This window comes from Sapajus apella, unplaced genomic scaffold (assembly GCF_009761245.1).
Source record: "Sapajus apella isolate SASKATOON/1434 unplaced genomic scaffold, GSC_monkey_1.0 scaffold21, whole genome shotgun sequence".
Lineage (NCBI taxonomy): Eukaryota > Metazoa > Chordata > Mammalia > Primates > Cebidae > Sapajus > Sapajus apella.
The window spans coordinates 4,842,547-4,858,734 of NW_022436961.1; the positions used below are offsets into that span (position 1 = coordinate 4,842,547).

Sequence of the window (16,188 nt, forward strand, 5' to 3'; positions counted from 1 at the left end):
TGTCCGTGTTTATAGTACTACTATACTGTTTTGGTTACTATCGCTATCAAACTGAAAAGCTCTGCACAGCAAAGAAAACAGCCAACAAAATGAAAAGTCTACAGACTGGGAGAAAATATCTGCAAACCATATATCTTATAAGGTATTAATATCCAAAATATACTTTTTAAAACTCATACAACTCCATAGCAAAAAAACAATTAACTCTGTTTTTAAAATGAACAAAAGGCTTGAATAGACATTACTCCAAAAATGACATAAAAATGGCTAATAGGTGCATGAAAAGGTACTCAATATCATTAACGATCACGGGGCCAGGCACGGTGGCTCATGCCTGTAATCTCAGCACTTTGGGAGGCCGAGGCGGGTGCATCACAAGGTCAGGAGTTCAAGACCAGTCTGGCCACGATGGTGAAACCCCGTCTCTACCAAAAATACAAAAATTAGCTGGGTATGGTGGCGGGCGCCTGTCATGCCAGCTACTCGGGAGGCTGAGGCAGGAGAATCGTTTTAACCCAGGCAGCAGAGATTGCAGTGAGCCGAGACTGTGCCACTGCACTCCAGCTTGGGCTACAGAGTGTCAAAAAATACATATATAAATAAAAATAATCAGGGAAGTGCAAATGAAAACCACAGTGAAATATCACCTCACCCCTGTTAGGATGGCTATCATTGAAAAGACATGATGGCTGGGCACAGTGGCTCACACCTGTAATCCCAGCATTTGGGAGGCAGACGCAGAGAGATGACAAGGTCAGGAGTTCAAGACCAGCCTGGCCAACATGGTGAAACCCCGTCTTTATTAGAATACAAAAATTAGCCAGGTGTGCTGGCACACGCCTATAATCTCAGCTACTCGGGAGGCTGAGGCAGGAAAATCGTTTGAACCTGGGAGGTGGAGGACGCAGTGAGCCAAGATTGTGCCACTGCACTCCAGCTTAGGCGACAGAGAGAGACACTGTCCCAAAAAAAAAAGAGAGATAGTAAGTGCTAGTGAAAGTATAGAAAGAAGGAAACCCTTGAGCACTGTTGATGGGAACATAGACGGTTGCACCCATTGTGGAAAACAATAGGAGTTCCCTAAAGAAATTTAAAAAAGAACTATCATATGAACCAGTAATCTCACTTTTGGGCATACACCTAAAGAAAATGAAAACACCACCTCATAAAGATGTCTGCACTCTCCTATTTTCAATGCAGCATTAGCCAAGATATGGAAACAAACCAAGTGTCTGGCAACAGTTTTATAAGGCTGATTATTACTCATCCTTATAAAAGGAGATCCTGACATTTACCACAACATGATGAACCTGGAGGATGTTATGCTACATGAAACTAGCCAGACACAAAAAGAAAAAAATCTTGCAGGACTTATTTCGGAATCTAAAAAAAGAAGTAGAATACCCAGAGACAGAAAATAAAACACTGATTACAGTGGAGGCAGATGAAATGGGAGATGTAGGTCTAATACAAAGTAGCAGATATGTAGGGCAAAGAAGTCTAGAGATCTCAGGTACAGCATGGAGACTATACGTAAAAATCATATTATATTCAGGATTTTTGCTAAGAGGATATTTTAGGTGCTCTTTGCCACACACACGCAAAATGGGCAACAATGTGGAATGATGGATGTATAAATCTGCATGACTAACCATTTCACAATCTATATGTATATCAAAACATGTACACTTTAAATAAACACAATAAAATTTATATATTATATATAGTTGTATTTTTTCGGGAAATTTGGTACTCTGAATCTCTTTTTCATCAGTTTGAGCAATGGTACCAGAGTAGCAGCAGGAGTGAAAGCTATGTTGCATTACAGTTAATGAAGGAGCATCCCTATTTATGGCTGGGTCTTTTGTACCTCCAAGGAACTCTAAGAAACATATTTTTTGCCCTGAGTAGTCATGTTAAACTCTTCTTTGCTAACTGGTCTCCAGTAGAGTTGATAGTACAGACTCCTCCCTCTTGGATTGGGATGCAGTCTGTCTATAACATTTTGGTACTGTTAACTATTTGACAAAAAAAAAAAAAAAAAGTCTATAGATGTGGGATACAGAAGGATTTTAAAAGACTGACTGGCAGAGAAGGAAAAAAGAAAGAACATGAACAATCAATGGTTTGCAATAAAAGAATAGGCAAAGGCAAAATTCTGACTCATGGAAAGAAAATATTTAACATAAGGCTTCTAACAATAACAGAAAGATCTGTCTTCCTTATTCTTTTTCTTGCTACTAAGAATAGTGTGGGAAGGAGTCCTTTTGTGCAATGTCATTCAACAAATATTTACTGAGTGTCTATTATGTACAAGGCATTCTTCTTGGTGCAAGGGATGAAACAGTGAACATAGCAAAAAATTCCCTGCCCCTGTAAGGTTATGATTATGATTCAGTGATTTACTTATACGATAAGTAAATTAAATAGCATATCATAAGGTAATGAGTGCTATGTGGGTGATAAGCTCTGCAGAGGAAGGGATGCTTATGATTTTAAAAGAGCAATCAGGACAGGCACCTCAAACATGTGAGAGTTCAATTAAAACTGGGTATCTGGGAGGAAAACATTACAGACAGAAGGAATAGCAAATGCAAAAACTCTAAGTTAGAAGGTTTCCTGGCAGCTGCGTCAGTGAGGAAATGAATCATGAGAGGTACAGTCAGCAAAGACGGGAATAGGCCATTGTAAGAACGTGGCTTTCTACTATAAGTGGAATGAGGAAGTTGGAAGGCGGGGGAGACCATGGAAAGTGCTGAGCAGGAGTGACATGATTTGACTAACGTTGTAATAGGACCACCATACTTGTTCTGTTAAGGAGAAAGACCACAAAGAAGGCTCTTATAGCAATTCACTAAACAGATGATGACAGACCAAAATGATAACAGTGGGAGCTGTAAGATGTGGTTGGATTGTTTTTGTTTTTAAGGAACAGCCATTAAGATGAAGAGTGAGAAAAAAGAGAAATCAAGAATAACTCCAGGGCTGTTGCCCTGGGACACAAGAAGGAAGGAGCTACCATTAACTCACATGGGGAAGACTATGGGTAGGTCAGATTTTAGGACGACTTTGGGAGGGACCACAGGAGTTTGAGGCTATTAGACATCAGGTAAAAATGTCAAAGCAATATATAATGATTATTTGATAAACAAAGAAGACTGCAGTTTAAACACAGGCTTCTAATTGTTTTTTATTTTGTACTGTTGATCTTTAGTTAATAAGTACAGTACCTGCCACAGAGTACACATGCAATAATGTTTTCAGTAGGAGTATATTTAATAATGTAACCTCAGTGCTTTGGGAAGCTAAGGCAAGAAGATCACTTGAGCCCAGGAGTTCAAGGCCGCCTGGGCAACATAGTGAGATCCTGTCTTTACAAAAAATAAGCTGGGCATGGCGGTGCACACCTGTAGTCCCAGCTACACAGGAGGCTGGGATAGGAGGAGTTTAAGGCTGCAGTAAGCTATGATCATGCCACTGCTCTCCAGCCTGGGAGACAGGGCAAGACCCTGTCTCCCCGGGGGGGGGGGGGGGGGGAACACCCACACACATTTAAATATATATTTAAATATGTATAATTTACAATATATATATAACTTATAAAGATATTTTTGTATATTATATATATTTAATTAGACAATGCCCACAGAACTTGTGCAGGCATATGTAGAGTCCTATATTTTAGTCCCTAATTTTAACCTACATAAAGTCTACCACCTCTAAACAAGTTATTTTTTAAATACTCTTATTATTTACTAGTTGAAAGATATTTTCTCATAAACAATGTTTCAAATGTTTGATCCTTCAGCAATCTACCAGAAAAAAAAAAATGTTTCACCCACAATGAATTGACTACAGAACTGAAAAGCATAACAAAATCATAGACACTTCTGGTGCTTTTTAACAGATGTAGATAGTAACATCCCCTGTGTTGGCCTTCAGTGAGACCTTAAAATGCTCTGGAGGCCACGGTGATGATGTCCTTTCACTAGCCATCCCTGGCTGGCACCTAAAGCATTAAGAATGATCTTTCTCCTGATACATGGCTTGAAAAGCAACTCAAGTATTTCTATTCTCTATCACCTCTAGACTCCACAATATTAACGATTTATAACCTCTCCTCTCTTTTCTCACATCTACATGACTTTTCCAAAATGGCTTCAAAAGGAGATTGACAATGATGAAAATGTTTTACCTGAAAAGGACGAAAAAAAATTTCAACATTTAGAACATAAAAGGTCAAAACAGTATATAATAACAGAAAGCATTTCTTTGAGTACTCTGAAAATTCCCAGAACACATTTCCACCATTACTATGCTGATCCCCACAGCCTAGGATTAGGAAGTCTTAAGAGAAGATTCTGGCGCAACCGGACAACTCACGGCGGCGGTAGCAGCGGCAGCTGCTTGGGCGCGGTGGGGTGGTGAGTGAGCTATGAGCCCGGCAGCGGGTGTGCGCCGAGCCCCGGCCCTGCCCGGGCCCCGCGTTCCTCCCAGGCTCTGCACCCCTGATGCTATGCGGGTGCTGAGCCCGCTCCGGCCGGGACAATAGTGAAGCATTTCCTGGGCCAGAGCGTGCTCCGGAGCTCCTAGGGCCAAGTGTTCGCCGCCTTCTGTCAGCGGTACCCCAATCCCTATAGCAAGCAAGTCTTGACGGGACATAATACACCGGGAGGTCACTGACCCATGACCAGAAACTGCTCTCCCGGCGACTCCTGACCAAGACCAAAAGGATGCCCTGCTGGGCCGAGCGACTGTTTCCTGCCAATGTTGCTCACTCGTTGCACATCCTGGAGGACTCTATTGTGGACCCACAGAATCAGACCATGACCACTTTCACCTGGAACATCAACCACTCTGGGCTGATGGTGGTGGAGGAACAATGTGTTTACTATGTGAACTCTTGACAACAGTGGCTGGACCGAAATCCGCTGTGAAGCCTGGGTCTCCTCTAGCTTATTTGGTGTCTCCAGAGCTGTCCAGGAATTTAGTCTTGCCCCGTTCAAAAGCAACGTGACCAAGACTATGAAGAGTTTTGAATATATCTTGGCGAAGCCCCTTTGAAGCAAGGCGAGGCCCCTTCCAAAACACTTGTTGAGACAGCCAAGGAAGCCAAGGAGAAGGCAAAGGAGACAGCACTGGCAGCTACAGAGAAAGTCAAGGACCTCGCCAGCAAGGCAGCCACCAAGAAGCAGGGGCAGTTTGTGTAGCCAGCCCACCACCACGACGGCACCCCAGACAGCTTGGCTTAGCCCCTCTGCCCTCCCTCCATTGTACTTTATCATTAAAAATCAACTTCCAGCCCTATCTACTGTCTGGGTGGTGGGTTGAGGGTATCCAGTTTGGCACCCACAGTACACCAGGCACATTATCCACATCTGAGCCAGGTCTGCTTATTATCCCATTGGGCAGCTGAGGACCCAAGTACAGAGGTGCAGTGACATGCCTCAGGCCCCAGATAGCCTGCAGGTGAACTGATGATAAATGCTAGACTGGAAGCCCCACAAGGGCAGGGCTCTTGGTTTTGTTCTCTGATGTGTCTCAAGTACCTGGAACAATATCTAGCACATAATAGGCACTCAATAAATACTTGTTGAATTCAGTCAGCAAGAAAAAAAAAGAGAAGATTCTAAGTGCTGGTAGCTTTCTCCTGATACATGGCTTGAAGAGCAACTCAGTATTTCTATTCTCTATCACCTCTAGACTCTACAATACTAATGATTTATAACCTCTCCTCCTCTCTTTTCTCACATCTAGGTGACTTTTCCAAAATGGCTTCAAAAGGAGATTGACAATGATGAAAATGTTTTACCTGAGAATGACAAAAAAATAAAAAATTCAACTAAAATTTAGAACATTAATTCCTTGAGTACTCTGAAAATTCCCAGAACACATTTCCACCATTACTATGCTGATTCCCACAGCCTAGGATTAGGAAGTCTTAAAAGGAGATTCTAAGTGCTGGTACTGAATTAGATTAAGAAAAAGAACACCTGATTATGGAAGCTTGCTGATGGAGGTGACACTGAGGGGCAGAGTTAAGAAAGCCATTTCTCTAGAAAGGCATCTCCCAGGAAGAGCAACTCACACTTTCAGGAATCTAAAAGCAAGGCATGAGAATACCACCATGCCCCCAAAATATCATAAATAATAACAAAAAATCTTATTATGAAGGTATATTATCCATTTTATTAAACAGAACTGGCTCCCAATGACTGAGTTATCTGAGGAAAAAAATAATGAAACATCTACAACATCACTAGCCTCAAACAAAATGATAGAAAATTAATATTTATTAAACAGCCTATGAAGTATAGGGTAGGAAATCTGCCTTCAAAAAAAGAAGGTTTAATATTACCTTGGTAGTAAAAATGAATCTGAGGAAAAATAAAAGAAAATATTACCTAGGATAACCTCATCCTAGTTCAGAAATTATTCTTTAAAAAAACCTTTTAAATATAATGGCTACACAATATAAAATACCACATGAAGCCACAATACACTACAAGAAAGGAAAAAAAAAAAAAAGCAAATAAAGTCTAATAAAGTATCCTAATACTAGTTCCAGGATTATCAAATGATAGCCATAAAACATTATGCTTACTATGATCAGGGACAAAAGTGAAAAGCATGAAAATTTGGGCAAGAACTAAAATCTACAGAACTAATACATTAGATTTGAAAAAGAACCAGGCAGAAATCAGACAAATGAAATAAGCAAAATGAATAATTCAATGGATAAGTTTAACAACAGACAAAATACGTATGAAGCCAGAATCAGTGAGATGAAAGGTGTCAGAAGAAATAACCCAGAAGAAAAAAAAACAAACAGAAAGATAGAAAACACATACTAAGAAACATTGTTTACCCTGCCCCCATGGCTCCTTTGTGGAGGATGCTTGTAGTTTGTAGTTAGTGGTAGGCAGGTAACAGCTGCCTACTTGGTATATCCTCTGTTATGTGTCTATGTAGCACACCTGTGTATGTAATAAGAATCACCTGTCAACGAGCAAATAAATACATGGATGAATCTCTGCTCAGGGCCTTCAGCCCTGGAGCGCTGCAAGCCCCACAGGCTCTGAGGCTGCTGGTCCCCAGAGCAGATCCGCTCTGTTGGCTATCTGGGTGTCTGCCTCTCTCAATACCTTCAGCCTGCCTGGGTGGGAGTCTCCCGGCCAAGCTGGTCCTCGGCAAACATGTATTTTAAAAAATAAGAGACAAAGGAGATATAGTGAGATCTAATACACAGTTCACTAGAATCACAGAGGCATAAGAGACAGCAAATGTGCAGACACCCTGTGTACACAAGCAATATGTAAAGAAGCAATTTGTAAAGACATGACTGAGAATTTTCTGATTGGGGCGATGCAGCAAACTGCCACCATGGCACGTGTATACCTATGTAACAAACCTGCACAATCTACACATGTACCCCAGAACTTAAAGTATAATAAATAAATTTTAAAAAGAAGAAAAAAAAATCAAGCCACAAACTTTAAAACACCAAAAAATTTCTGAGCAGGATATGAAGACATATATGTGTACACGTGTTATATATACATAACATACATGTGTATGCATGGTTTTGTTTCTTTCTACAACAGGAACATGATAATGAAACTTAAAAAAAAAATAAGTGTAAAGAGAAAATTGTGAAAATAGCCATAGGTAAATAAATTCACTTCAATGGAATAATGGTCTGACATCTCAACAACATGGAAGGCAAAAGATAATGGAAAAATCCCAATATAATGAAAAATAATTGACTATCTACAATTCTATATTCAACAAAAATATCTTCAAAAAAAGAGAAATAAAGACGCCCTCAGGAGAAAAACAAAAACAAAAATTAAGAAATATATACTACCACTAAACACACACTAAAGGAAAGTCAGAAGTAGTTCTTTGATCAGACTGAAAAATGGATACCAAATGGAAGGTCAGAGATGCAAGAGGATCAAAGGGCAAAGGCAATGATCAAAATCTAAATGAACGACAATAAACAATTTTCATTAATCACTAATATCTTCCTGGCACACAGCTATATAAGTCAAGGAACTGATGAATAGAGTTAAAGGACTATATAGTCTTTGAACTGTTTGGGGAAGGATAAGATTGAATAGTAGACATGATAAATCAAAAACATGTGTTATAATTTCTAGGATTACTTTAAAAAAAATAAAAGACTGCATAATTTGCATTCTGGAAATACGTCTAGAAGGATAACAGTATAACTAAAAACATGCTATCTGTCAGGCCACAGTGGCTCATGCCTATAATCCCAGCACACTGGGAGGCTAAGGTGGGAGGATTGCTTAGGCCTAGGAGTTCAAAACCAGACTGGGCTACATGACAAGATCCCATTTCTACAAAGTAAAATAAAAATAAAAACATTCTATCAACCCAAAAGAAATAACACAGAAGATTTTGTTGTTGCTGCTGTTGTTGTTGTTGCTGTTGTCCCTTTTATGATACATAATAGATGTATGTATTTTCAGGATACATGTGATCCATTCAAATAATGTGTAAAGACCAAATCAGGGTAATTGGAATATCCATCACCTTAACTATTTAAGATGGAAGACTTTTAAGAAAACCATAAAAGAAGATAAATAAAGGAGATATAAGATGGTAGATTTAAACCCAAATACTGTATTTAATGGATTCTAAAACACATTCTTTTCATATTTAAATAACTTTGAAATTGAGATTCATTTCAGATTACAATTGAACTATTAATTTCACTGACATCACATTCCTTACTGGTATGTAAAAAGTAGTATATCTTGATTAAATGTATCAGTAATTACAGTAAATATAAATATATTTAGTGATATAATTATAAGATATATATTTTCAATTTGGTTTAAAATTGTAAATATATGTTTTAGAAGCATTACTATTAAAAATAAAAATAAATACACTGTCAACACTGAAAAAAAAAATGTGGGGAAAGTAAAGTAATATCAGATTATTGGCAGTCCTAGCTACTGCAGTAAGACAAAAAAAGGAAGTAAAAGGTATACTGACTGGGAAGAAAAAAAAAACTGTCTTTGTAGAGAGATAATATGATCATCTATATAGAAAATCAAAAAGAATTGAAAAAGACTCCTGGAACTAAAAAGCCATTACAGTAAGGCTGTAGGATACAAGGTTAGTATACAAAAGTCAATTGCTTTCCTATATGCCAGCAATAAAAAAGTAGAATTTGAAAGTAAAAACATAATATCATGTACATTAGTACCCCCAAAAATGAGTTAGGTATAAATCTAAGAAAATATGCATAAGATCTACATGAGGAAACCATAATACTATCTGATGAAAGAATCAAAGAGCTAAATAAATCAAGACATATTGCATGCTCACATACAGGCAGACTCAATATTATCAAGACGCCAGTTCCCCAACTTGATCTATATATTCAACGCAATATTAATCAAAATCCCAGCAAATTAATTTGTGGATATAGATGAAACTAATTTTAAAGTTTACATGGAGAAGCAACAGACCCAGAATAGCCAACATAATAGTAAAGAAGAACAAAGTTGGAGGGCTGATGCTACCTGACTGCAAGACTTATTCTAAAGCTACAGTCATAAAGACTGTGTTACTGGCTAAAGACAAACAGATAAAAAGAACAAGATAGAGAGCCCAGAAAGAGTCCCACACAAATACAGTCAACTGATCTCTGACAAAGGAGCCAAAGCCATACAATAAAAGATAGTCTTTTCAACAAATGGTGCTGGTACAACTAGATATTCATATACAAAAAATAAGTAAATAAATCTAGACACAAATCTTACACCCTCCGCAATTAACTGCAAATGGAGCAAAGACCTAAGTATAAAATTTTAAACTCTAAAACTCCTGGAAGATAATATAGGAGAAAACCTAAATCATCTTGAATATGGCAATTATTTTTAGATACAACACAAAGGCATCGTCCATGAAAGAATTAAAATATTAAATGTATGCTCTGTGAAAGACAATATTAAAAGAAGGAGAAGATAAGCTACCAATTAGTAGACAATATTTGCAAAATACATATTTGATAAAAGACTCTTATCCAAAGTATGCAAAGAACTCTTAAAACTAAAAAACAAGAAAAGAAATAATCTGATTAAACAGTGGGCCAAAGACCTTCACAGATGCTGAAAAGAAGGTATACAGAAGGCAAATAAACACAAAAGAAGATCATCTACATCCTATGTCATCAGGGAAATGTAAATTGAAGCAATGAGATACCACTACATGCCTATAGGAATAACCAACATGTAGAACACTGACACCACCAAATTCTGACAAAGACGTAGAGCGACAGTAATTCTCCTTCACAGCTGGTGGGAATACAAAATGGTACAGCTACTTAGGAAGACAATTTACACACACTCTCTTAACATATGATCCAGCAATCACGTCTCTTGGTATTTACCCAAAGGAGCTGAAAACATGGTCACACAAAACCCTGCACTTGGATACTTATAGCAGCTTTTTTCATAATTAGAAGCAACCAATATGTCCTTCAGTAGGTGAATGGCTAAATTAACTGTCGAACAACCAAACAATGGGATATTTATTATTCAGCACTACAAATAAATGAGCTATCAAGACATGAAAAGACATGGAGAAACCTTAAATGCATATTGCTACGTGAAAGAAGCCAATGTGAAAAGGCAACATGCTGCATGATTCCAAATATATGATATTCTGGAAAACACAAAACTATTGAGACAGTAAAAAGATCAATGGTTGCCAAGGGTTGGAGGGGTGAGAACAGATGACTACATAGAGCACAGATAATTTTTTAGGGCAATGAAAATATTCTGTATGATACCATAATGAGGGATACTTGTCATACATTTGTCCATACCCATAGAATGCACAACACCAAGAGTGAATCATAAGGTATGAACTTTGAGAAATCATGATGTGTCAATGTAGATTCGTCACTTTTAACATGTATACTACTCTGTTGAGGGATATCGAAAACGGAGCGACTATACAAGTGTGGGGACAGAAAGTATATGGGAGGAGTCTTTCTACTTTCCTCTCGATTATTCTGTGAACCTAAAACTGCTCCCAAAAAAAGTCTTTTCAAAATATTGAAGAGGAAGGAACACTTCCAAACTCATTTTATGAGGCCAGCATCACCCTAATATCAAGGTCAGAGAAGGCACAATCAGAAAAGAAAATCATAAGTCAATATCCCTAACAACATAAATGTAAAAATCCTCAAAAAAAAACACTAGCAAACAGAACTCTACAACACATCAGAAACATCAGGCCCTCTGACCAAGTGAGATTTATACCTGGGACATGAGGATGGTTCAGCATACGAAAATGTATTAACACCATTTTAACAGAATCAAGGATAAAAGTCACATAATCATCTCAACAGGTGCTGAAAAGGCATTTGATAAAATTCAACATTCTTTCACAACAAAAAATCTCTACAAACTAGAAAGAGGGAAATCACTTCAATACAATAAACGCCATATATGAAAAGCCCACAGCCAACATCATACACCACGGTGAAAAATCAAAAGCTTTCCCACCAAGCTGGACAAGACACAAGTACTCACTTTCCACACTTCTATTGAAGAGATCAGAAGTCACTGGGAGAATAAGGCTGAATAATTCCCCTGGAACCCTCTGTACCAGGTCCCTTCAAGCTATCAGTGTTCCTCTATCTCACCTCCTGTAGGGATAGTCTCCCCTGCAGCTAGAGAGACTCTCCCAGATCCAGTAACAGTTCCCTCCCTTTCTATCTACTATATCCCTAGCAAGCATATACACATTCAAGTCAACCAAATCTAAAAAAAAAAAAAGAACACTTTTTTGGCTCTTCCCTTGGGGAAAATGATGGAAACTTTATATTCAAGATCATGTTATCTTCATATTTAAATGTCAATATGTGTTGTTTTCAATATAATATTCTAAATACCATTCTCCTCAAAATGCTTAATATTTACTTAATATTTAAGTATACTGTAAGTCTCTTTGCCATAGGGTTTACTTTAGGGGAGTAGTTTTAAATACCAACTTACTCAAAGTAGGGGAGTAGTTTTAAATACCACCTCGCTCAAAGTTTCTGTTACTAACATCCAGTTTTGTCATACTGGGGCCTGTTCTGTTGTTTCACCACCCTCAGCCCTCCCAATCCTCCATATTCCACTCTGTTTTATTTCACATAGCACTTATCACCTTCTAACGCCTTATATTATTGATTTTCTTATGTTTACAGATTGTCTCCCACTCCCCTCCAATGTAAACTCTTTGAAAGGCAAGTCAATCTAACTTACTGAGGAATTCCAAATGCTGAGAACAAAGTCTGGCATGTAGTCAGTGCTCAATAAATGTTTGACAAGTTGGTGAATAAAGTATGGGTCCACTCTTCATTGTTTCCTATACCATATCAAATTCCACTATGGTACTGTTTCATAACATTCTCTCCTTAACTCTGAATGCTTTTTTATATCAATCTCTTGACTTGTCTCATTGTTCATTACTCATTTCTTGTTTCCCTGAATTCACGTCTTTCTCAACTTTACTGCTGGCCAAAGCAAATGCTAAATTTACTTCCCTCTACTATAGGAAATCTTTTACAAACATATGACTTTCCTTACGTACATTATTTTATAAAGCATGGATGTTCCTAAGTACTATTTTAATTCTTCCTATTTTTGAGCCTAGTACTTGTTCAAAAACTATATATTCTGCTTGAGAATTTATAGTTTTATACTAGCATGTGACTACAATTGTCTTGTCCACGCAGATCTTTAGCTGAAAGGCTGGTTGACAGAAGTTTTTATTACTCTGCCAGTGCTTCGGAAGCCTGAGAGAGGTGGGAAGGGGCATGAACACTTGGGGCCATGGATATTCCCCATGTGAAATCTTCATCTGTTTGTTTGTTTGTTTGTTTGTTTGTTTTGAAACAAGGTGTTACTCTGTTGCCCAAGCTGGAGTACAGTGGCACAATCATTGCTCACTGCAGCCTTGAACTCCTGGGCTCAAGTGATCCTCCTGCCTCAACCTCCTGAGTAGCTGGGACTACAGGCATGTGCCAACATTTTTTAATTTTTTTTTTTTAGAGACAGGGTCTTACTCTGTTACCCATGTTGGTCATGACCTCCTGGTCTCAAGTGATCCTTGCAACTCAGCCTCCTTAAGTGTTGGGATTATAGGCATGACCCACTATGTCCACCCTGTATTTGTTAAAGATACCATCTCTCGTATCTAATTTTCACTCAGGCTCAGCATTTACACACGTATACACTACTGTTAGGTTCAGCTCTCTACCTAGGACTCCTGCCTTCTAAATTAGGAAGGAACCTCACTGGCATTACGATGAATCTGCATTAGAAATCTGTATTTCTGATGCCCAACCACCATGAGACCTTCTACTATAATTATTTTTTAGCTTTGGGACAGGAAAGGGTTCTAAGATCAGATCACAGGCTCTGACTTCCTAGCTTTGAATCCCAGTCAGCAATTTGCATGTGTGACCTCAGTTTCCTCATCTGCAAATGGAGACAAAGTATGTGTACCTCAATTCACTGATGAGCAGTAAGTAAGTGGACAATCTTTTAAAAGCCTGCAATAGTGCCTGTACATAAAAAGAGCCTAATGAATGTTAGCCATTCTCTCTCCTCTTCTCTGTCTTGCCTCCCACCTTTATCTCTATAAAACAGGGTTTTTTGATAGAGGTATGTCACAACCTCATCTACTTACAGTAACAATGCAGCACTTTCTCAAAAAGGGGTTTGTGAAGAAATTTCTTACACAGTCCTTCAGTGAAATCCAATCCACACTGAATCTAGCAGAAACTCACCCCTAATTTCTACTTCAGATATAAACTTTGCCATGTTCTTATACTCTTTCAGTCTATAATTGGTTTACAGAAGTTACTTACTTGTGCCTATACAAGTGTTGCCTTCTAAAAGCTCTCTGGAATTATTTAATACAGACTTCAGCTATACATCAAGTAACAAACCTGCACATGTAACCCCCTGAATCTAAAAGGCTGGGGAAAAACATAGACTTCTCATTGGTATGTCATGTAATTAATTTCAGGGAACCAGAAATAACATGGGTCCACAATACCATATAAAGAGAAGAAAGAATCCAGGTACTCACGATGTTCCTGAATTCATGATGCAGCTCTTTACTGCACAGGAACAATCTCTCCCATCATCGTGATTCATTCCAAGATTATGACCCAACTCATGAGCAACAATAGATGCAAATGTCTCCACAGTGATTTGCCCAAACTGTTCAGACACAGGAAGGTAGTGATTAGGTTTCTGAACACAAAGAAAATGTTTTGCTGCTCAGATTATTTTTTCACAAAAGGAAATTTATTCACTACACTGTTGACAGCCTATACAATAAATCAAGCATCCAAGAAGTCTTTATACATTTCAGTCAAGTAAAAAAGTAACATGAATCACACACTAATGATGGACACAAATCCTTCAAGCAAGAGATCAACCACTTTAACACCTATAAACTGCTCATGATAGTTTATAGGAAAACAAGTTGATGGTTCTAATTTAATTCACTAAAATCTGTTCCCTCACCCATAAAAAGTAAAGAGCTACACTCATAAGTGGGAGTTGAACTATGAGAACACATGGACACACAGAGGTTAACTTCACACACCATGGCCTGTTGGGAGGTAGGGGGCAAGGGGAGGGAGAGCTTTAGGACAAATATGCATAAGGGGCTTAAAACCTAGATGACGGGTTGATGATAGGTGTAGCAAACACCATGGCACATGTTTACCTATGTAACAAACTTGCATGTTCTGCACATGTATCCCAGAACTTAAAGTAAAATAAAATAAATAAAAAAGTAAAGAGCTAGTAGACACAGTACATATTTAAAAATTTGACCCAGTCTCTAGGGAAAGAACATATCTTGTCACTTCTACCGTGTCCCTCATAACACTCAAAATATTGTTTTAAGGACCAGGGGAGGAAGTATACAGTCAATCAATGCTTGATATTGTCCCAATGCAAACATCTAAAGTTAAACATCAAGAACAACGTACCACATTAATCCCGCCTGCATGGCTCCTTGAACACACTGTTCCCACAAATGCCATTCCTGCAGTTCCACCAAAACCTTTCTTTCTAAATGAAAATGTAAAAGTTATAAAATGTTCTTGGGGGAAAAAAAAGGAATACGTTGCTTTTATTGCATGAATAATCTCAACCGGATTGGGAGAACCTATAAAACCTGGCAGAAAAATGGCAAAGAAAAGTAACATTCTAAAATCAGAATATAATTATACCTTATCTCCTTCTTACTAATTTTTTCAGACAAATGAATACACTTTCTGGATACCAAGACAAATTTGTTTCTTTTTACCTTCTAGATGAAACCTCTCCTAAAATACATTAGGTTTATTTATTCACAAATTTTAGTGAGGAGAGACAGATAATGAACAGAATAAATATGTTTACATGGGCAACTGCAGGGCAGTGAGCACAGTGAACGTGAAAGTCAGGAAGGGCTGGGAGCGGTGGCTTACGCCTGTAATCCCAGCACTTTGGGAGGCTGAGGTGGGCAGATCAACTGGGGTCAGGAGTTTGAGACCAGCCTGGCCAACATCAAGAAACCCCAACTCTACTGAAAAAAAAAAGAAAAAAATACAAAAATTAGCCAGGCATGGTGGTGCACACCTGTAATCCCAGCAACTCGGGAGGCTAAGGCAGGAGAATCGCTTGAGCCCAGGAGGCAGAGATTGCAGTAAATCAAGATTACACCACCGCACTCCAGCCTGGGTGAGAGAGTGAGACTCTGTCTCCAAAAAAGAAAAAAATTCAAGATAGGCCCTGTGTGCCTCCTCAATCACACCCCACATACCTGTACCTCAGCACCTGTTTCCTCTGCCTGGACCTCTCTTCCCCAGTAGTAATATACACCCAGACTCATTCCCTTACCTCCTTCAGGTCTTTACTCAGAAGGCATCTCCCTCACTAGGCATTCCCTGGCCATGTCACCTCAAAAGTCAACCTCATTCCTCCAATGCTTTTATATCTACCTCCCTGTTTTATTTTTCTCCTTATCACTTATCATTGGTTAACATACTACATGTATTTTTTATCTCATTTATGGCCAATTTCTTCCACCAGAACATGGACTCCATGAGAGCAGGAATTTTTGCCAGTTTTGTTCACTGCT

General features: G+C 38.5%; 1 protein-coding gene and 1 pseudogene across 2 annotated transcripts in view; one reads left to right on the forward strand and one right to left on the reverse strand.

The window, feature by feature from the left end:
• The window catches only part of ADAM9 (ADAM metallopeptidase domain 9), a 115,845-nt gene that overhangs the window by 69,928 nt on the left and 29,729 nt on the right, over positions 1–16,188 (reverse strand). For both annotated transcript variants that reach the window (XM_032288141.1, XM_032288140.1), the window contains exons 10-11: positions 15,053–15,134; positions 14,137–14,270 (exon numbers count right to left, since the gene is read on the reverse strand). In XM_032288141.1, the coding sequence (XP_032144032.1) occupies positions 14,137–14,270; positions 15,053–15,134 (216 nt within the window). The remainder of the gene's footprint in view (positions 1–14,136; positions 14,271–15,052; positions 15,135–16,188) is intronic.
• Positions 4,141–5,602, forward strand: LOC116558529 (annotated as a pseudogene).